The following is a 24,725-nucleotide window of genomic DNA, read 5'->3' on the forward strand; positions in this document are numbered from 1 at the left end:
GTGTCGAGAGAAGCATTTAAGAGTAGCCATAAAGTGGACATGTTTGATGGTTTCTGTGCTGGATTTAATAAAAGAACCGCCTCCGTAGCCTTGGGGCGCCTCATAGATCTCTGCCCCTAGCACCCTCTAGTCTTTTTATTTTCTATCTCCACAGGTGATTGGGCCTCTGAGGGGTTCGTGTTGTTTGGGCCGAGAGGCGCTCGGGCTTGCTCGGCACTAAAAGTCCTAATTACGGTCTCATCCAGCGTCCGTCACGCCATCTTTGCGCTTTGCTTTCCGCCTCCTGAGTGGCTTTCAAGAGTGAGGAAGAATCAAGTTTTTTTTAATCCGCGCCGCAATAATTCTTTATCCGCCGGGGCCGATGTTTATCTTCCGGCCTCCGAAGACTTGCCTCGAAACCTCGTTAGGGTTAAGGTGTGCTCAGTCGCCTCGCGGCCAAGATACGGCGAGAAAATGCCACCGACATTGGGCCCCATTCAGCAATAACTTCCTTACTTTTCTAAGAGGAGTCCATTCAAATCCATGACGTGTTCTTAAACGACCAAATTGTTCCAACCTGCTGTTGTTAAAATGCTGTGTCTCTCATAATTTGGATATAAACCCGCCCTTATTTCCCCAATATGCATATGTAAACACCCTTAATTCCTTAATTTGCATAGGTAAACGCCCTTAATTCCCCATATAAGAGCACAAATCCGGTGGAAAAGTCGAACCTCACACACGCAGAGAAAACACAGATTACAGAAGAGAAATTCGTATTATCCCGTAGGGGAAATACATAATGTGAAAACCTAAGTTTAAGAAAGGGGGGACAGCTCTCAGTAGCTTAAAGCGTTCAAATAAATATCCATCACTTCGTACATCCATTCATCCATCCATCCATCCATTTTCTTCTGCTTATCCGAGGTCGGGTCGCCGGGGCAGCAGCCTAAGCAGGGAAGCCCAGACTTCCCTCTGACCAGCCACTTCGTCCAGCTCTTCTCGGGGGATCCCGAGGCGTTCCCAAGCCAGCCGGGAGACATAGTCTTCCCAACATGTACTGGGTCTTCCCCGTGGCCTCCTACCGGTTGAACGTGCCCTAAACACCTCCCTAGGGAGGCGTTCGGGTGGCATCCTGACCAGATCCCCGAACCACTTCATCTGGCTCTTCTCGATGTGGAGGAGCAGCGGCTTTACTTTGAGCTCCTCCCGGATGACAGAGCTTCTCACACTATCTCTAAGGGAGAGTCCCGCCACCCGGTGGACGAAACTCATTTCGGCCGCTTGTACCCATGATCTTGTCCTTGATCTATGGTCATGACCCAAAGCTCATGACCATAGGTGAGGATGGGAACGTAGATCGACCGGTAAATTGAGAGCTTTGCCTTCCGGCTCAGCTCGTTCTTCACCACAATGGATCGATACAACGTCCGCATTACTTCGTACATGGTCGTGAAATATGCGCTCCCTCCCCAGGGCACGATCTGCGGCATCTTGCCATCTTGCAGTATGTGTGTGTGGATATTAATTTAATCTTAGACAATAGAATTAACGGAACTTGTCACACTTAAGAAAAAAAGGCCACCCTAAGAGTGCTCTGGAGCACTTGTAGGTTTCGTTCTTAACTACGAACTAATCCCAGCCAAGAAAACATTGGTGGATACAAAAATCTCCTTAAAACTTCGTAACTGGGCCGAAGAACAACATTTGTTCTGAAGAACGGCTGCCAAATTGGGACCACTGTTCATTTAAGCACGTCTAGTCCATCGCACAATGGATCTCATCTTGGAGAAGTTTGCTCAGAAGGAATAATTAAATTGAATTTGAGAGATCCAGCAAGGACTCAGAACAGGCAAGTCATTGTTTGGACTGCTCGAAGAAAAACAACATTTTAATCTACGATTGGGTTCAAATCCAGGCTCGGGATCTTTCTGTGTGGAGTTTGCATGTTTTCCCCGTGAATGCGTGGGTTCCCTCCGGGTACTCCGGCTTCCTCCCACTTCCAAAGACATGCACCTGGGGATACGTTGATTGGCAACACTAAATTGGCCCTAGTGTGTGAATGCGAGTGTGAAAGTTGTCTGTCTATCTGTGTTGGCCCTGCGATGAGGTGGCGACTTGTCCAGGGTGTACCCTGCCTTCCGCCCGATTGTAGCTGAGATAGACGCCAGCGCCCCCCGCGACCCCGAAAGGGAATAAGCGGTAGAAAATGGATGGATGGATGGATGGATGGATTTGACTCCCTTGAATGGCCTTGATGCAATCAGGAACAGTCTATTCTGAAGAACTCCCCCGAGGACTCCTCAAAGATGGACGCTTTTGACCTTCCTTGTTTTCAACAACACCTGGTGTCGAACTTTGAGATCGGCCCCAGTCCACAAAAACATTTCAACATCTCACCCAAGTTAATTGGGCATACATGCACGCACACGCCCCTCCCCAAATGAACGCCTTCACCACTGTTTAATTCCTCCGGGGTTGTGGATGGCTGAGTAGCGCTTTATAGCCGCAGTCGGCCTCCAGGGCCCCAACTCCCTCCCCCTCTGTTGAGAGTTGTTGTGATTACATGTACCATGTGTATGTGTGCCATTCTATGTGAGGTTTTTTCCTCCGACTCAGTCTGGACCCCTCCAGAGGGTCCAGCCTTAGACTGATATTTTTTTTACTCTCCCCCTTTCCCAATGTCACCTTTTTTCACCTTTTTTTAAGGACAGCCGTAGGTGGCTGATCCGTTGCCGGTCCCGTCTTGTCCCCTTGTAACGTATGTCTGCTCTTAGTGGGACTGTGCCGAAAATATAATTTCAGTTCTTATGTGTCTTGTACATGTTAAGAATGGACAACAATAAAGCTGCTGTCAATGACACTGAAGTGTTTACAAAACAATCAGAATTAAAGTCGGATTCCTCCTGGTAGGAATTAAGAGCTGCGTCGTTCTCCCTTCCCCTAATCCCCCGAGGCGCCTCCCGACGCGTGAGCCAGGACGATGAAGCGATGTTGATGTCTGAGTTTAGATGTCGTCGGAGGTGCAGAGGCGGATGCTTGATCTTCATCGCTATGATCCAGACAACGGGCACGGCTCTGGTGTGTGAGGTCACGTAAATGTCAGAATTGTTAGCGCACAAAAAGTGTTGGTTGGCGGTGTAAGCTGCAAGCTCAGACAGCAAGGCGTCGGAATGTCTCCAGGATATCAAGAGAATCCTTTTACGTGTTTTTTGTACGTTGTGCGTACAAACGTCGTGTGATTAGGCGCATGTAAAATGTCAATTACTGAATAATGGGACCGTTCATGTGAAATTTTACTGCAAACTTATCCCGAACACTTTGCTGCTTCCTCCCACTCTTATTGCATCACCATTTTTTCTTTTTACCTGCCTTGACTCAAAAATGAACTTGAAGTGCCATCCCATCCCTAACCCATGGGTTCAATACGACCTTTTGCAGCTATTACAGCTTCAACTCTTCTGGAAAGGCTGTCCACAAGGTGGTGTGTTTATAGGAGTTTTTGACCATTCTTCCAAAAGCGCATTGGTGCGGTCACACACTGATGTTGGTGGTGAAGGCCTGGCTCTCAGTCTCCCTTCTAATTCATCCCAAAGGTGTTCTATCGAGTTCAAGTCAGGACTCTGTGCAGGCCAGTCAAGTCAATCCACACCATACCATGTCTTAATGGGCTTTGCTTTGTGCACTGGTGCACAGTTGTGTTGGAAGAGGAAGGGGCCAACTCCAAACTGTTCCTATAAGGTTGGGAGCATGGAATTGTCCGAAATATTTTGGTATCCTGGAGCATTTAAAGTTCCTTTAACTGGAACTAAGGAGCCAAGTCCCACACCATAATTCCTCCTCAACCAAATTTCACATCCGGCACAATGCAGTCCGAAATGTACTTATATTATATTATATATTTAGGAGCGAGGATATTTCACAACTGGATTTGTTGCACAGGTGGCATCCTATTGCAGTTCCACACTGGAAATTACTGAGAGTAGCCCTTTCTTTCACAAATGTTTGAAGAAACAGTCTCCATGCCTAAGAGCTTGATTTTATACACCTGTGGATGGGTGGCGGAATACTTTTGGCAATATAGTGTACATACAGTAAATTTTTTTTTTTTTTACATGAGTACCATATTTTCCGGACTATAACGCGCACTTAAAATCCTTTTTTTTCCCTCAAAAGTCAACAGTGCCCCTTATAACCCGGTGCGTCTAATTCTGGTTTTGCTTACCGACCTTGAATACATTTTATTTGGTACACGGTGTAAGGATAATTGTGACTAGTGGATGGCAGTCAAACATAAGAGATATGTGTAGATTGCAAAATAAGACTTAACATCACCAACATTTTGTATTTTCCATTGAAAATTTAGAACATTACACACGGCGCTCAAAAATCCATGAAAATGTTTTAGTACGACTTTGGTAAGCTATGAAGCCACACCGTTTGATGGATTGTCGGTGCATTAAACATACGAGTATTATTATGGTGTGTGTACAAGGTAAGGGATATTATTTGGCGTTTTGTTTCGCAATATTATGCAAAAGCAACTTTTCTTACCTACTGCTACCTGCTGATCTGTATTTGGGATCTGCATAAATACTGAAAAATTTTGCGCGTCTGCCTTTGTAGTCACCGTAGTCGATAAGATTCTTCTTTTTCTCTATCTTCTTGTTATAGGACATTCATCCTCGGCTGTTGCCATTTCTAATATAAAGTAGTGTAAAGTTCTTACTTATATCTGTCATTAAACTCGCCATGAAAGCGCTAAAACAGGGGTCGGGAACATTTTTGGCTGAGAGAGCCATGAAAGCCAAATATTTTAAAAAGTATTTCCATGAGAGCTATACAATATTTTTTTTTTAACACTGAATACAACTAAATACATACATTTATAAGTAAGACCAACATTTTTATAGTATATTAAGTCTATCATCTTTTAATAACATTGTTATTTTTAAGCAAACCAATCATTAATAAAATACTTGTAGAACAGGTGCGGTAGAAAACGGATGGATGGATTAAAATGCATGAGAATGTTATATATGTTGAATGTTATTAACACTGCGATTACCAGCGGAATTATTCATTACTTATCGTGTTAAGTAATGTCAGCTAAGATTTATCTGTCAGCTAAGATTTATCTGAGAGCCAGATGCAGTCATCAAAAGAGTCACATCCGGCTCTAAAGCCATAGATTCCCTATCCCTGCGCTAAAACATACCGGTGTCGTGAGTGGACATTATTCAACCAAGGAACTTTAGTTAGCTCCATCTTTTGACCCTTCTTCGAATCCTGTCCTTGCACGCTACACCGCTACAACAAAGACAACGGGGTGAAGACGCTGCCGAAGGTGTTTTGACCAAAGAACCACCAATACATGTTATGTAGGCCACAAGGAAGTGTTTTAAATTTAGAAAATAAATATAATAATATGACTACTTTAATGCACCCTATAATCGAGTGCACTTATATATGAAGAAAGATCGAAGATAGACCATTCATCGGCAGTGTGCTTTATAATCCGGTGCGCCCTATGGTACGGAAAATACGGTAAATGAAAAATAAGACCGTCACTGTCCTTATAGTGCGCAGCGTTAATGCACTGATCAGGGTTTGGTCCTCAATGGTAGTGATGTGCGATACCACCGATTTTATTTTAGATCCTATACCGTGTCAAATTCAGGCCGGTACCAGTGATACCGATCCGATTCCAATACTTCGTGCAAATATATCCAATGTGTCTGGTAAATATTTTAAAACAACTGGTAGTGTATTTGAACTGTCATCTTCAAACAATATAAATTCACAGGCAGAAATACATGCACTTGGGCACTACATTCTTACCACGGCAAAATAAAAAGTAGTTCCCGCTAATTATGTTTTAGATAAGATCTCAACGATTTAATTAGTTAACACTGTTTGTTCATCAAATAACTAAACTATCAAATGTATTGATTTTTTTATTTGAGAATCGATATTAGAGCATAAAGATCTGGTATCTGTCAAAGTTTGTTGTTGACGAACCCCGAGATGCAGAGAAGGAGGCAGGCATGGAGTGAAGTAACATGGTTTTAATATAAACAACTAGAACAAAACCAAACAAAGGGTGCAAACCCAAAGCGCGCACGTGGGCGGATAACAAACAAAAGGCCTTGCGTGGAAGCTAACAGATATCAAGCAGGAAACAGAAAAACTGGAAACAGCTAATGGCTAACAAGAAAACACGAAACCAAAAAGCTAGGAGAAAACAAACTACAAATAGCTAACAGGAACAGCTTACCGCTACGACGACAAGGACAAATAGTAGCACGACAGGTAGTAGCTGTAATGATGATATCGACAAATCACGACAGGTAGCAACGACACAAGAGCGACAATAATCCAGCACTGACTAGAGGAATAAAGGAGGTAAAATAGGAGCTGGCTGATTGACTTAAGGTGTGGCCAAGTGCCAATTAGCCACAGCTGAGGGGAAACAAAGCACTCAGGGAGACGAACAGGAAGCTGAAGCAAAATAAGAGGAAATAAAAAACACACAGAGGAAAAACTAAAACAAACTGTCAGTGGCAAGCCTGACAGTATCGGTGTTATTGATATTTTAGTATCAATCCGCATAAGGAAGTCAAGGCAGAAAGTTGAACTACTTTATATATTTGCTATTTGTTGACAGGTCCATAAAATGCATTTAATAAAATTCAAGAGGAAAAGGGGGTCTCGGGACAGAATTCTGCTTCGGGCCCCAAATTAGCTAGGAGCAGCCCTGTCGTACGTTATCATTGATCTATTTTTTTTCCAACCTTATACCAAAGACCCCTGTCATTTCTGCCTATTTTTGGCACCTGTCTTCCTGAATCAGGTTCCTCCTCAGCTTTAAACTCACAACAGCTCATTTACATTTCTTCAGGTTGCCCATATAAGGACATACAGCACCTGAGGGTGTCGGCTCCTGTGTGCACCAAACCAAGAATTTGCACACATTGCCTCAGGGTGGTAACAATAAATGATATGTGGAGTATTACTATAGTAATCTGAAAAAAGGATATTTTTAATGTTTGGACTCGTCTTATGTTTTTATGTTTGGGGTGCGGACAAGGTCAACCCTGGGGCCCTACATTTTATTTTGAGCACTCCATGTCCCATTCGAAAAAAAAAATGCTTGTATTAAAAACTATTGTTATACTTCCATCCATCCATCCATTTTCTACCGCTTATTCCCTTTCGGGGTCGCGGGGGGCGGTGGCGCCTATCTCAGCTACAATCAGGTTATACTTATTTTATTTAAATCAAACGTGCAAGTAATTTAATGTTTTTTAGAAGTAAAAAACTAAGGGAAATACATTATTAAAGTATTATTATCATGAAGGACTAGAGGACAAGGAATAACTAAATATGCAACACTGCACACCGTAGGAGAATACAGAACTCTTGAATGTAAACAAGACTGGTCAGCTCAAAAAAATATCAACAGTAACAATACCAAGTACAGTATTGAAATGTGGTCGATACTACAGCCCAAGGGCCAAATGCAAATTGCTGGCGTCCTCAATTTGGCCCGCGAGACGGCACAAGTGCAACAATCAACCTGGCTAAGAAAGGTGTTTACATGCATAATTTATGCACCTGGTGGTATGACAGGTGCTTATTTGTCACCAACTTCTGGACAACGTGATTGACACAGGCCAGTGACCACGGAGTGTACTTTCTAGACACCACATGCACAGCATTTACCTTTATGACCCAATCCAAACAACCTTTCCTAGTGAAGAAGAACAAAAATCAAGCGGCACAAACTGCCAACAAAACATGGTCAAACATAACAAATTGCACACTGGCCTTTGTGGATAACATTAAAAGAAATTCTAAATTACACCCATTTAAACCTACGACGTGGACAAATGCAAAAATCTCTCCACACTTATCCATGTTTTGGCACATTTTAGTAGCTTGATATTTCTGAAGATTTCAAAACCTTAAGGACGCCGTCACAAAGGTAAACAAAGTAGGAGTTGAATTTCCAAATGCTCTCAATATTCAATTCTAATAATCATTGGAATTAGAATACTTATTATGAATCCATTATATATATATATATATATATATATATATATATATATATATATATATATATATATATATATATATATATATATATATATATATATATATATACACACACAAACATGTATATGTATGTGTGTATAGATACATACATACATATATATATATATATATATTTATATATATTTATATATATATATATATATATATATATATATGTAGGTGTGGGAAAAATCACAAGACTACTTCATCTCTACAGAACTGTTTCATGAGGGGTTTCCTCAATCATCAGGAGATTTTAATGGAAGCATTCACATACAATGGTTTATATACGGCACAGAGTGGGTGGGTACAGGCAGGCGTAGGATGTGGTGATTGGCTCATGTGTTGCCTAGGAGGTGTTTCCGTCTGTGGCGGCATGTTGAAATGATTTCACTGCGCTTGTTGAGGGATGATAGATCTGGATGATATATAATAAATAAATTGCGCTCTACCACGGTATCGAGCAATATTCTCTGGATAATCCAATCAAGACATATATATATATATATATATATATATATATATATATATATATATATATATATATATATATATATATATATATACATATATATATATATATATATATATATACATAATAAGTATTCTAAGTATATATGCCCCGTGATGAGGTGGCGACTTGTCCAGTGTGTACCCTTCCTTCTGCCCAAAACGCAGCTGATATAGGCGCCAGCGACTCCGGAAGGGGTGGATGGATAGATATATATATATATATATATATATATATATATATATATATATATATATATATATATATATATATGTATATATATATACACATTAATATACATATATATAATGTATATACATACATAAATATATACATACTGTATATACATACATATGAATATATATACATATATACATATATACATTTATATATATATATATACATATATACATATATACATTTATATATATATATATATATATATATATATATATGTATATATATATATATATATAAGCAATGGATGTCGAGCGGGTCCAACACGATACTGTGAAAGTATATATATATATATATGTATGCCCCGTGATGAGGTGGCGACTTGTATATATATATATATATATATATATATATATATATATATATATATATATATATATATATATATATATATATATATATATATAATGTATATACATACATAAATATATACGTATACATACTGTATATACATACATATGAATATATATACATTCATATACATACATACATACATATATATACATATATATATACATATATACACATATATATATACATATATACATTTATTTATGTAAGCAATGGATGTCGAGCGGGTCTAACACGATACTATGAAAGTATATATATATATATATATATATATATATATATATATATATATACATATAGTAAGAGGTGCATTTATAATGATTAATATTTACATATTTTACTCATTTTAAGCACACAGCGGCATATTTGCCATACTCTATACCAGTGGTTCTCAAATGATTAAAAATTAAAATGTATTCTAAAAATAGCAACAATTTAAAATCCTTTATAAATATATTTATTGAATAATATTTCAACAACATATGAATGTAAGTTCATAAACTGTGAAAAGAAATGCAACAATGCAATATTCAGTGTTGACAGCTAGATTTTTTGGTGGACATGTTCCATAAATATTTTTTTTGGTGAAGAAATGTTTAGAATTAAGTTAATGAATTCAAATGGATCTCTATTACAATCCCCAAAGAGGGCACTTTAAGTTGATGATTACTTCTATGTGTAGACATTTTTATTTATAGTTGAATCGTTGAAATGTTTATTTTTCAACAAGTTTGTAGTTATTTTTATGTCTTTTTTTCCCAAATAGTTCAAGAAAGACCACTACAAATGAGCAATATTTTGCACTGTTATACAATTTAATAAATCAGAAACTGATGACATAGTGCTGTATTTTACTTATTTATCTCTTTTTTTTTTTCAACTAAAAATGCTTTGCTCTGATTAGGAGGTACTTGAATTAAAAAAATGTTCACAGGGGGTACATCACTGAAAAAAGGTTGAGAACTACTGCTCTATACTGTACGTCAATACAGCAGCATAAGCTCGTTAACGCTCTGTGATCACGACACCGCCAAAAGTAGTTCCTCGGCGTTAGCGCCTATGGAATGAGCATGGAAAAATTACAGCTGGCTCCTCTGTTCGGTGCAGTTAAAATACAAGGCAAACAATATATATAACATGTTGAAAATAAATACCTAAACAACAATATCGCTGATACTTGGTTCATATTTAGGTTACAAGAAGTAAATGGAGTATGATTTAGAATGTGTGTTCTTGTCTTACATTGGGACTGTGAACGATTTTTCCCTTTGACTTAATAACTTTGGCCTCGAGTTCAGAGGATTTAATCACATTTCAGTTTTTGCAGTGCAGTTTTGCTCCTGTGTCAGATCAATAGCGCTCCTCGATTTATTTGGGAGAGACCTCGAATTAAAGACCTTGAGCAGAGTCGAGTACAACAACGCATTGTTTAGCTCAACCACTCGCGTAAACAAGTCTGCTCTTAGGTCGTGAGTAGGGCAAGATGTGCTTGGGGGAAGAACAATTGGCGGATATCTTCAAATGCATCATTTCAGCGTAAAAAACCCTCAGAACCGTGCTTGAAGCAGAGCCGTTGATCCTCCGCCATACAGAACCGGCTTAAGTTGTATTCCGCGGCTGCAAAACCATCAAACTCTTGAAAGCCTCACGCTGCCCTCGTTCTGTTCTCACTTGCAGCTTCACTCCAACTCGGATAAAGGTGACGGATCGGTCCGCTACATCCTCAGCGGCGAGGGCGCGGGGACGATATTCCTGATCAACGAGGTGACGGGCGACATCCACGCCACCAGGAGCTTGGACCGGGAGAAGAAGTCGCACTACGTCCTGCACGCGCAAGCCTTGGACCGCAACACGGGGGAGGCCCTGGAACCAAAGTCGGAATTCATCATCAAAGTCCAGGACATCAACGACAACGCGCCGCGGTTTCCAGAAGGACCTTTTGAAGCCACGGTCCCCGAAATGTCTGAAGTGGGTAAGTGACTTGACTTAATTGTGCGGCTATGACTTTTCTCACTTTGGCGTACATTTTTGGCAGCATTTCTCCGGTGAAATGTGGCAACAAAAGATCACTTTTGATTCGGGCTTACATGGTACAACTCAAAAACCCAAGTAGACGCATTGCGGGTTTCCTGCACGTGGTCTACATGGCTAAAAGAAAAATCTAAAGAAGAGACTCCCTCTGACATCTTCTACTAGTTTTTTAAATATATAAATCGAATATTTCCTCTTCTCTTCTACGACTCTCTCGTCGCCAGCAACTTGAGGATTGCAGGTTCGATCCCCGCTTCCGACATCATCCTCCCTGCCATTGTGTCCTTGGGCAAGACACTTTACCCACCTGCTCCCAGTGCCACCCACACTGGATTAAATGTAACTTAGATATTGGGTTTCACTATGTAAAAGCGCTTTGAGTCACTAGAGAAAAGCGCTATATAAATACAATTCACTTCATATGATTGGTTGGTTGTTTGCAATGATGAGTCACGATTGGTTGAGATTGGGGCAAAACATTAAGGACGGGCCAACGCGGGGATCGAACCTGGAACCCTCAAGTTGCTGGCACGGCCACTCTACCAATTTGGTCATTTTCCCTTGAAATAAATTCTATCGAAAGTTACAACATTTTCTTCATTCATATCTTCTTTAAAAATATACCGATATATCTTACAAACTCCATATATCGCCCAGCCCTGGTTCAAAGCATAGGAAACAAGTAGCGGCTTACAGGCTGGAATTTACATCCATCCATCCATTTTCTACCGCTTTTCCCGTTGGGGTTGCTGGAACCTTCTCAGCTGCATAAGGGCGGAAGGCGGTTTACACCCTGGACAGGTCGCCACCTCATCCCAGGGCCAACGCAGATACACAGACAAACCCACGCAGTAACAGGGAGAACTTGCAAACTCCATACAGAAAGCCCGGGATTGAACCCAGGACAATTTAGGACTTTCTTATTGTGAGACACATGCACTAACCCCAGTGCCACCGTGCTGCCCCAGTCTGGAATTTACCAAATATAAGTTAAAGTACCAATGATTGTGACACACACATTTAGGTGTGGTGAAATGTGTCCTCTGCGTTTAACCCATCCTCTTGTTCACCCCCTGGGAGGTGAGGGGAGCAGTGAGCAGCAGCGGCGGCCACGCCCGGGAATCATTTTGATGATGTATCCCCCAATTCCAACCCTTGATGCTAAATGCCAAGCAGGGAGGTAATGGGTCCCATTTTTATAGTCTTTGGTATGATTCGGCCAAGGTTTGAACTTCCATCCATCGATGCATTTTGTACCGCTTGTCCGTTTTTGGGGTCGCAGGGAGTGTTGGAGCCTATCTCAGTTGCATTCGGGCAGCAGGCGGTGTACACCCTGGACAAGTCGCCACCTCATCAAGGGCCAACGCAGATAAACAGACCAACCCACACAGTCACGGGGAGAACATGCAAATTCCACACAGAAAGCCCGGGATTGAACCCAGGACAACTCAGGACCTTCGTATTGTGAGGCACATGCACTAACCCCTGGACTACCGTGCTGCCCCAGTCTGGAATTTACCAAATATAAGTTACACACACACTTAGGTGTGGTGAAATTTGTCCTCTACTTTTGACCCATCCCCTTGTTCCACCCCCTGGGAGATGAGGGGAACAGTGAGCAGCAGCGGCGGCCACGCCCGGGAATCATTTTGGTGATTTAACCCCCAATTCCAACCTTTGATGCTAAATGCCAAGCAGGGAGGTAATGAGTCCCATTTTTATAGTCTTTGGTATGACTCGGCCCGGGGTTTGAACTTCCATCCATCCATCCATTTTCTACTGCTTGTCCCTTTTTGGGGTAGCAGGGGGTGTTGGAACCTATCTCAGTTGCATTCAGGCGGAAGGCGGGGTACACCCTGGACAAGTCGCCACCTCATCAAAGGGGTTTGAACTTGCATTGATCTATTGTGACAGTAGCTTGCTGTCGTGCGGGTTCCCAGGACCATCAAGGAAGGACATTTTGCTCTTGAGCAGGTTTATTCTTTTAATAACAAGCTTTGTCTTAGGGTCGGGATGCTTTTCAGCTCCTTCTCTCCTGCTCGCTCCTCGCTCGCTTTCAGTCGGCTGCGTCGTCGTAATGCGCTCTTTTGCTTCCACTCTTCGATCACTGCTGCAGTCTCTCCAACTCCTTCTGCCACGATCCCTCCTCCTTCTCCCCTTTTATACAGCCAGAGGAGATAAGATGATTGTGTGCTGGGGTGCGAGCCACGCACCTGATCTCGCCTCTCTGCTCAGCCGCATTCTCTACCCTCTTGCCGCCATCTTGGGCAGGGCTCCATCGCCTCTCTACAATGTCCATATCGTTTTATTGGCCCGGCCCTACGACTTGACATGGCTTGGCGTCGCCACGGAACTCAACACTGCTTCCGGGCAGTTGTAGTGCTAAAAACCTGCTGCCGGGGACAATTAGCCTCCAGTTGGCACTCGCCGTGATGCGGTCCCATGCCTGTAGACCTTTGGGATCACCGGAGGAAAGTAAACCTCACTTCCACTCGGGAACAAGTCGCCGCCTAATGTGGCAACAACATTTATTCTTTTATCTACTTGTTCTATATTTTTTAATTGTTTTGTTACGCCTCCTACAAAAGACAGGCCTCATCTCGGCCCAGCGAGTTCCGGCCTCTCGGCGGAATGTCTCGTGATTCGCGGCACGTCTTACAAATGTGCAGCTGCTCCTGTGACTATGAATTTGCTTCAAAACCGCAATGGTCCAGAGATAATACTTTCTCAGTTGCTGATTGGCACGCGGGCACACGCCGTCACGCTGAGAAGGTGTGCCCGTCTCACCCCGCTCCGTGCTTTACAGGCGCGATGGAACGCACATTAATTATGCAAGCGTCGACATGGCTGCCGGCGCCCTCTTTATATACAGTCAATAAGTGGCAGGTTGCTCTCATGTGTATTCATGGGCAACAAAAAAAAGGAATAAACAGTATGTACATATTGTATATACGCCGCATATGGCGGCTGGTAAATAAAAATACGCTATATTGCCAAAAGTATTTGGCCACCTGCATTTACTTACATATGAACTTGAAGTGACATCCCATGTCCACAAGGTTGCGGAGTGTGTTTCCAAAATCGCATTGGTCAGGTCACACACTGATGTTGGTGGAGAAGGCCTGGCTCTCCGTCTCCATACTAATTCATCCCAAAGGTGTTCTATCAGGTTCAGGTCAGGACTCTGTGCAGGCCAGTCAAGTCAATCCACACCAGACTCTGTCATCCATGTCTTTATGTACCTTGCTTTGTACACTGGTGCGCAGTCATGTTCGAAGAGGGAGGGGCCCACTCCAAACTGTTCCCACAAGGTTGGGAGCAAGGAATTGTCCAAATTGTATTGTTTTCCTAAAGCATTAGTGAAGTGAAGTGAATTATATTTATATAGCGCTTTTCTCGAGTGACTCAAAGCCCTTTACATAGTGAAACCCAATATCTAAGTTACATTTAAACCAGTGTGGGTGGCACTGGGAGCAGGTGGGTAAAGTGTCTTGCCCAAAGACACAACGGCAGTGATTAGGATGGTGGAAGCGGGAATCAAACCTGCAACCCTCGAGTTGCTGGCGCGGCCACTCTACCAACCGAGCTATGCATGTTCCTTTCACTGGAACTAAGGGGCCAAGCCCAACTCCCGATGAACCAACCCCACACCTTAATTCCTCCTCCACCAAATTTCACACTCGGCACAATGCAGTCCGAAATGTAGCGTTCTCCGGGCAACCTCCATACCTAGACTCCTCCATCAGCTTGCAAGATGGAGAAGCATGACTAAAACTACGGTCCGCCAGCGTCCAAAATCTACTACAGTCCCAAGTTAAAAAAATTAATTATTTTATTTTTATTTTTTAAAATCTGTTCTTTTGTAATTCATTTTACTTTTGTTACTCTCAGTGTCTCCTAGCTGCTCAGGCAATTCATATTGTCGAAAAATGCATTTTACCATCGATAAAACTTGACATCATCAGCGGCAAGTGCGCACTCTTTCAGTCAATTGGTGTACAAAGATTGTATATATATATATATTTGTCTCGATTGGATTATCCAGAGAATAGTGCTCGATATCGTGGTAGAGCGCAATATGTGGGAAAAATCACAAGACTACTTCATCCCTACAGAACTGTTTCATGAGGGGTTCCCTCAATAATCAGGATATTTTAATGGTATTCTACAGAATTCAGAAAGCACATTTGGAACCTCAAAGACAATAATGTTGAATATTCAATAACATGGCACATTCTTGCATCCAGCACACCTTACAACAGTGGTAATAAAAGATGCAACCTATGCTTAAAAGAGAAACTGTTTATTATATATCATCCAGACCTGTCATCCCTCAACAAGCGCAGTGAAATCATATCAACATACTGTCACAGACGGAAACACCTCCTAGGTAACACATGAGCCAATCACCACGCCCCTACGCCTGCCAGTACCCACCCACTCTGTACCCTATATAAACCATTGTATGTGAATGCTTCCATTAAAATCTCCTGATGATTGAGGGAACCCCTCATGAAACAGTTCTGTAGAGATGAAGTAGTCTTGTGATTTTTCCCACACATACATAAATTGTTTTAACCCAATGCGACCCCTAAGTCGCCACCTCATCCCAGGGCCAACGCAGATAGACAGACCAACCCACGCAGTCACTGCATCCCACGTTTTGCATTGGACTTGTTTAATGTTACTATGGCTTTTCGGTAGCCATGCGATGACGTGGCGACTTGTCCAGGGTGTACGCCGCCTTCCGCCACGATTGTAGCTGAGATAGGCACCAGCGACCCCAAAGGGAATAAGCGGTAGGAAATGGATGGGCTCTTGGGTGAAAACCTTTTTTTTGTCTATTTTTGACCGCTTTTAGCACCCCATAGCGTCTGCCCGAGGGTAGCAGTTCTAGGTGGCAGTGGCCCGGGTTGGGATGGTCCAACACGACGAGTTGAGTTTATACCAAAAAGGTCTATTTTGGTTTCATCTGACCACATGACATTCTCCCAATCCTCTGCTGTATCATCCATGTATCCATTTTGGTATAAACTCAACTCGTCGTGTTTGGAGGAAGAAGAATACTGAGTGGCATCCCAAGAACACCACACCTACTGTGAAGCATGGGGGTGGAAACATCATGCTTTGGGGCTTTTTTTCGGCAAAGGAGACAGGACGATTGATCCGTGTTAAGGAAAGAATGAATGGGGCCATGTATCGTGAGATTTTGAGCCAAAACCTCCTTCCATCAGTGAGAGCTTTGAATGGTTGACCAAATACTTATTTTCCACCATAATTTACAAATAAATTCTTTAAAATTCCTACAATGTGAATTCCTGGATTTTTTTTCACATTCTGTCTCTCACAGTTGAAGTGTACCTATGATGAAAATTACAGACCTCTGTCATCATTTTAAGTGGGAGAACTTGCACAATCGGTGGCTGAATAATTACTTTTTTGCCCCAATGTATATTGAAAATAAGCAGATGTCTTTAAGAGTTTTCCTTATAAACATGTTTGAAAAAAAAGGGGGGGTTGTCTTATGTTTTCTCTTTGCCAATCCTCGCCTCCGTTAGAGCAGCTACTCTCCTGGGTGACAATTCCTGCGCCTTGTCACGTGACGTCTGAGCGAAACGGCCGCCTGGCTGCGGTACAAGTGCAGGAAATGGAGAGCTTTTAGCCGGCGTGAAGAAGCAAATGCAAGGTGAAGCTTAAATGATTCCGACAAAGCTCCTGATGGATGACAAACAAAGCCTCGCATAAACATCAATAACTGAGGGGAAAAAATAAATAAAAGAGCAAGTGTCTTGCTGCAAAGAATGGCCAGGCGTACGACTCAAGCATGCCACTTTGCCGCTTTCCAGCGCTCTGGTCACGTGACCCCCTCGCCCTTCCTAATGCAGCGTACAAGCTGGCCGTGCACTCGTCATGTAATTATACAGTAAAGGGTTAATGGAGCCTGTAATGCCATCTGAGTGCGGCGTTTAGCCGCAACACAATGGCTTTCGGGCACTGCGCGCCACGACAGTAAATAAAGCAAGCGGCGCTCGATAATTCTTTTGTCTTCCGGCGGGGTTGCGAAGAAGAATGAAAGATGCTAGCTGCATTGCTTCAAGTGAAGGTCAGCGCCTGAAATATAGTTACTGATTCAATTTACAGCACGCACACACACAAGCACACACGCATACATGTCTTGCCAACTTTGTGTGGACCTACGTTTAGTCAGTAGGTTGTGAGGGCCCCCCTTTCCACTATAGCTAGAATGATGAAAACAATATATTTAGCACTAGATGGGAGTGGGGAGTTGTAACTCCACTTCAGAATGCAAAAAAAAAAATGTTTACTTCTGTAGTGGTGAGGACCGACCGCTGTTGCTAGGTAGATTTGACCGTAAACACACATAGTAATAAGTTCTGTGAGTTGGGCATTTTTAATGAAGGTAACACATCTAAATTGAAAATTAATAATATATCTTGCTCATTTCTTAACCTATTTTCTTTCAGTTTACATTATTGTATAAATGTACAAAACATGTACTACATATACAAATGTATGTATATAAGTAGAAAATGAAACATACATAAAATGTATACATAAATACATACAGTACAGTGTATATGAATACATACATCTAATAAAAAAAATGTATACACATATATATATATATATATATATATATATATCCATCCATCCATCCATTTTCTACCGCTTATTCCCTTTTGGGGTCGCGGGGGGCGCTGGCGCCTATCTCAGCTACAATCGGGCGGAAGGCGGGGTACACCCTGGACAAGTCGCCACCTCATCGCAGGGCCAACACAGATAGACAGACAACATTCACACTCACATTCACACACTAGGTCCAATTTTAGTGTTGCCAATCAACCTATCCCCAGGTGCATGTCTTTGGAGGTGGGAGTTAGCCGGAGTACCCGGAGGGAACCCACGCATTCACGGGGAGAACATGCAAACTCCACACAGAAAGATCCCGAGCCTGGATTTGAACCCAGGACTGCAGGAACTTCGTATTGTGAGGCAGACGCACTAACCCCTCTGCCACCGTGAAGCCCATATATATATATATATATATATATATATATATATATATATATATATATATATATATATATATATATATATATATATATATATATATATATATATATATATATATGAATGAAACAATACAGTCATATAGTGGCTGTCAGGCTTTCCCCTGACAGTTTGTCTATGTTTTAATTTTCCTCTGCATTTGTCTGTTTCCTCTGTTTAGTATCCTGTCTTTAGTTCCTGTCTAGTGCTCTTATTTTGTCAGCTTCCTGTCTTGTTCCCTGAGTGCTGTGTGCCTCCTCAGCTGCGGCTGATTGGCACCTGGTCACACCTGTTGCCAATCAGCCCGCTCTTATTTGTACCCTCTTCGTCTTATGTCAGTTGCTGGATCATTGTATTGTATTGCATTGTCGTTGCCACGTCACTCTTGTCGTGCTACCTGTCGTGTCATTTTGTTACAGCCCCTACCTGTCATGCTACACTTTGTCCTGGTCGTCGTAGCGGTAAGCTGTTTCTGTTAGCATTAGTTATTTCCAGTTTTTCTGTTTGCTATCCACTAGCTTCCATGCTAAAGTTCCTTTTTGTTTTTCTAGCTCCCTTAGTTGGTTATTCTGCCCACATGCGTGCTTTTTGTTTGTTCTTGTTTAGTTTTAAGTAAATCATGTCATCTTATCCAATGCCTGCCTCCATCTCTGCATCACGGGGTCCAACAACAAATAACCCTGACAGTGGCAGTAGAATTAATAGCCTATTCCTTTTTCGGTCATTATTTTTCATTTCTTTTGTGTGTAAATGTGTATGATTGTTTACGTATAACCTGTACTGTAAAACTGATCACACAAAATGGTTGATTGATTTGATTGATTATATGACCGAAATAAACTTATTTTAATCAATAGCAATACATTTACTACTTGTAGTGCAAAATACACCAACTTTGCTACTGCAGCTTGTAACACTATTACAAATGATAATATCACTTGTATGACTGAAATATAGTTACTGATTCAATTTACAGCACACACACACACACATACATGTCTTGCCTACTTTGTGTGGAGCCACGTTTAGTCAGTAGGTTGTGAGGGCCCCCTTTTCCACTAAAGCTAGAATCATGAACAAAATATTTCTTGCACTAGATGGGAGTGGGGAGTTGCAACTCCACTTCAGAATGCAAAACACTCAAAGTGAAAAAAAAATATTTTACTTTTGTAGTTGTGAGGACCCACCGCTGTTGCTAGGTAGATCTGACCGTACACACACATAGTAATTAGTTCGGTGAGTTGGCTATTTTTAAGGACAACTGTCAAGCCTTGGAATATGGTGTGGTTTGTTTTCCTGAGGTGCATAGCGACTGGATCGGACACGATGTGAAGGTAATAGCATGTTTTCATCTTAACTAAAAAAGGAACAAACAAAAGGCCCTCACAGAGGAGGTACAAAAACTTGGCTATGAAACAAAACTATTACTACAACATAAACTATGGACATAAAACAAAACTTGCAAACTATGGCATGAATAACAAAACTTAAAAGAGCATGGATCATCAAGGAACAAAGGTATGTAGAGGATGGTCAAGGGTGATGTTGCCAGGCTAACTGCCTGGCAACTACAGGCTTAAATTGTGCTGTGGTGCTTGAAAACAGGTGCGTGAGTTCAAATGAACCAGGTGCGTCAGTCGTGAGGACAGGTGAACTGATTGGTAGGCGTGGAAACAAAACAATGGAATGAAAAACAGGAACTAACGGAGTCTTGAAGTAATCTAACACAACTAAACAAAACATGATCACAAAGACATTATAACAACAAAGTACTCAATGAAGGTAACACATCTAAATTGAAAATAAATCAGACCTTTCTCATTTCTCAACCTATTTTCAGTCAGTTTACATTATTGTATAAATGTACAAAACGTGTACTACATATACAAATGTATGTACATAATAAGTAGAAAATGAAACATACACAAAATGTATACATAAATACCTACAGTACAGTATATATGAATATATACATATAATAAAACACACACACACACACAGTGCAGCTTACCGTTTGACCACTGTGTGTGTGTTCTGGGCAATGCTTACTTAATGGGGACATCGCTCTGTTTATACAGTCACATTTAGGGGACCTCTGACGCTATGGGGACACAAAAAACATGTGCCCTAAAGGCAGGGTTTCCCGCAGTACTTTGTTGTGTTAAGGCGGCCGCCTAAAGTCTTGAAAAAATATATATATATATATATTGTCCTGTCCAGCTTCTCAGGCAAGTCATATAGTTGATTTACAAAAGAGAAGTGTAGGATATTTCTCTTGTTGCCTTGTTTGTATTTGACTTTATTAAACGTATTTATATCATCATTTGGTGCTAAACTAAAGTCTTAACAAGCTGCTCCGCTTAGTTCTGCCTCTGCCTCGGTCAGTACGTCTCTGCAGCACCCAGCATTGTCCCACCCACACAACCATCAGGTTAGTTACACGCAGAGCGGTAACAGCCAATCAGCAGTGCGTATTCGGTATTCGTATATTGCCATTCAGCATACGGAGCGGAAAACACAAACTAAAATTGTAGGCTTCTTCATGCGACGAAGCCGGCCTACTTCACCACAGTCTGTAGCCTATTGCCCCGCGGGCAGCGTAGAGAAGGAGACGTGATGTGGCGACAGGCCAAATTATACTGTTCCTTGCACCTACCGAGTACCCAGTACCCAACACCTTCTCGCCCCCTTATCCCTGGAGAGGCACCACCTTAACTAACAGATATTCTGGGGTAAACACTTATTCAGTGATTAAGACTGAATATTTTAATGTTTGTGTGTGTGTGTGTGTGTGTGTGTGTGTGTGTGTGTGTGTGTGTGTGTGTGTGTGTGTGTGATAGCAATGCTTACTTAATGGGGACATTGCTCTGTTTACACCTTTAGGGGACCTCTGACGGTATGGGCACCAAATAACAGGTCCCCCTAAAGGGAAACCTTTCCAAATGAGAGTCAGATCCATTCTGAAGACGAAATTTGGGTTACTTGTGTTTCAAATATTGGTAAAAGAGAAAAAAATAAATTTAATTTTCATCCTGGCATTAATAGCACTGTGATTCTGTCTGGTATCCATCCTTAGTTAAAACCAATATGTTTTTCCAAAAACTAAATCTGGTTTAGTCTTCCTGCAATGAGTTGTCTACTTGTCCAGGGTGTACGCCGTCTTCCGCCCGACTGTAGCTGAGGTAGGCCCTAGCACCCCCTGCGACCCTAAAGGGAATAAGTGGTAGAAAATGGATGGATGGATGGATGGTTTAGTCTTCCTTAGGAGGACATTTTCACTCAGCATGACTATAAAAATGATTACCTTAACGTATGATTCCCATCCAGAATTTTCCATCCTTCAAGAAGGGAGTTTGTTGTGTCTTTGCCACACTGTCCTTCGAGACTCTCCCGAAGGACAGTGCGGCGAAGACACAATAAACTCCCTTCTTGTCTCTCATGGACACACACCTGTTGTTTTTGACTTTGGACTAGTGACTGCACAATACATCAAGGCCGCGGAACAGAGACACACTACGGGCTTACACATACACACATCCACAAAAATATACGCCACACATACACACCCCACACCCCCAATCCAACGCCCTCGATGCAAATCCCATAGGGGTGATAAATGGATGGTTAGCGCCTGAGAGCTGCGGCCTACCATCGTCACCCTGTGCTCCCTTCCCTCTGTTGCTAGATATCTCAAGATGTATGTTGTAATATGTATATTTGCTTTGCTATGAAGGTTTATTTCCCACTCCAGACTGGGCCCCCTTTGGAGCAAAGTCTAGATTGTATTTTTTTACTCATCTTTCCCCAGCGTTTATCTTTTTCCCATCTTTTACGGGGCGTATTATGGCGACCCATCAGCGTTCTTGTTCTGTAACCCTGTACACTGTTTGTCTAATGTTGAACAGGTTTGTGCTGAAAACAAAGTTTTGTTTTACTTGTGCAATGACAATAAAGACCTATCCTATCCTATCCTACATATGGTAGTTGGAGTCGCAGACAACTTCATTACTGCTAAATAGCAGTTTTCAGTAATGTCACAGAAGATGCAAGATTTGCTTTAACATTTAAGTGGTGAAACTTTCTATGAGAGGACAGCTGTAGTGCTGTATTCTGAGGATCATGTCAAATGTCATTTGAACTTTTTTTTTTTTCAAATGGTCCTCAGTAGTCCCGTACAAATGTGTGTGAATTATGCAAAAATATTTAAATCTGGTCCCGAAAGAACATATTAACTATTTTTCCCCAGGGTCCCCAGTAAGTATGATCAGCACATTACTTCATCAATCCAGAGATTTAAATTTAAAGATGTGTATGAGCTAACTGGGTAGTGGCAATTTTATTTATTTTTTTAATGACTCCACTACTTGTAGAAAGGGTGGTCCTCACAAGTACAACCTGTAGAAAGGTTGGTCCCCACAAGTACAACCTGTAGAAAGGGTGGTCCCCACAAGTCCCGAACAACAACTTGGTCCCCATTCCAAATGATAACCAGTGTGTGTGTGTGTGACATCACATCATACCTGAAGTTCATGCAACACAATTGGAGGTGTAAGTGCAAGGGATGAGTAAGGGATCCATGTCCGTAGTCGATATTTCCCTGGTGGCCCCCAAGAGATGCCTTTAATGCTTTGCTGTGCTGCAAAAAAAACAAAAACAAAAACCTGACATAATATAGGATATAATTAAAGCTGCATGCTTCTTTCAGAAGACCCATGCAGTCAAGTCCTTCTTAATGCCTCGACCCACCATCAACAAATTCACATAGAAGGAAGTTACTATTTTCCACCACATGGGGGCAGTTTCAACGCCTAGTCATGGTTGGACCCCAGCCTAAAATCCTAATAAAGCCGTATTTTCCAGACTATAGGGCGCACCGGATTGTAAGGCGAACTGCCGATGAATGGTCTATTGTTGATCTTTTTTTACAACCTGTAGAAAGGTTGGTCCCCACAAGTATAACTTGTAGAAAGGGTGGTCCCCACAAGTCCCGAACAACAACTTGGTCCCCATTCCAAATGATAACCAGTGTGTGTGTGTGTGACCTCACATCATACCTGCAGTTCATGCAACACGATTGGAGGTGTAAGTGCAAGGGATGAGTAAGGGATCCATGTCCGTAGTCGATATTTCCCTGGTGGCCCCCAGGAGATGCCTTTAATGCTTTGCTGTGCTGCAAAAAAAAAAAAACAACACAAAAACCTGACATAATATAGGATATAATTAAAGCTGCATGCTTCTTTGAGAAGACCCATGCAGTCAAGTCCTTCTTAATGCCTTGACTCACCATCAACAAATTCACATAGAAGGAAGTTACTATTTTCCACCACATGGGGGCAGTTTCAACGCCTAGTCATGGTTGGACCCCAGCCTAAAATCCTAATAAAGCCGTATTTTCCAGACTATAGGGCGCACCGGATTGTAAGTCGAACTGCCGATGAATGGTCTATTGTTGATCTTTTTTTACAACCTGTAGAAAGGTTGGTCCCCACAAGAACAACCTGTATAAAGGGTGGTCCCCACAAGTCCCGAACAACAACTTGGTCCCCATTCCAAATGATAACCAGTGTGTGTGTGACATCACATCATACCTGCAGTTCATGCAACACGATTGGAGGTGTAAGTGCAACGGATGAGTAAGGGATCCATGTCCGTAGTCGATATTTCCCTGGTGGCCCCCAGGAGATGCCTTTAATGCTTTGCTACGCTGCAAAAAAAACCCCACAAAAACCTGACATAATATAGGATATAATTAAAGCTGCATGCTTCTTTGAGAAGACCCAAGCAGTCAAGTCCTTCTTAATGCCTCGACCCACCATCAACAAATTCACATAGAAGGAAGTTACTATTTTCCACCACATGGGGGCAGTTTCAACGCCTAGTCATGGTTGGACCCCAGCCTAAAATCCTAATAAAGCCGTATTTTCCAGACCATAGGGCGCACCGGATTGTAAGTCGAACTGCCGATGAATGGTCTATTGTTGATCTTTTTTTACAACCTGTAGAAAGGTTGGTCCCCACAAGTACAACCTGTAGAAAGGGTGGTCCCCACAAGTCCCGAACAAGAACTTGGTCCCCATTCCAAATGATAACCAGTGTGTGTGTGTGACATCACATCATACCTGCAGTTCATGCAACACGATTGGAGGTGTAAGTGCAAGGGATGAGTAAGGGATCCATGTCCGTAGTCGATATTTCCCTGGTGGCCCCCAGGAGATGCCTTTAATGCTTTGCTACGCTGCAAAAAAAAACCCACAAAAACCTGACATAATATAGGATATAATTAAAGCTGCATGCTTCTTTGAGAAGACCCATGCAGTCAAGTCCTTCTTAATGCCTCGACCCACCATCAACAAATTCACATAGAAGGAAGTTACTATTTTCCACCACATGGGGGCAGTTTCAACGCCTAGTCATGGTTGGACCCCAGCCTAAAATCCTAATAAAGCCG

At 42.0% G+C, this 24,725-nt stretch overlaps 1 protein-coding gene across 1 annotated transcript in view; it reads left to right on the forward strand.

The window, feature by feature from the left end:
• The window catches only part of LOC133569300 (cadherin-18), a 257,158-nt gene that overhangs the window by 106,336 nt on the left and 126,097 nt on the right, over positions 1-24,725 (forward strand). Inside the window, exon 3 of the mRNA XM_061921528.1 lies at positions 10,853-11,147. Coding sequence (XP_061777512.1) covers positions 10,853-11,147 — 295 coding nt within the window. The remainder of the gene's footprint in view (positions 1-10,852; positions 11,148-24,725) is intronic.

This window comes from Nerophis ophidion, linkage group LG15 (assembly GCF_033978795.1).
Source record: "Nerophis ophidion isolate RoL-2023_Sa linkage group LG15, RoL_Noph_v1.0, whole genome shotgun sequence".
In the NCBI taxonomy this organism is placed as follows: Eukaryota; Metazoa; Chordata; class Actinopteri; order Syngnathiformes; family Syngnathidae; genus Nerophis; species Nerophis ophidion.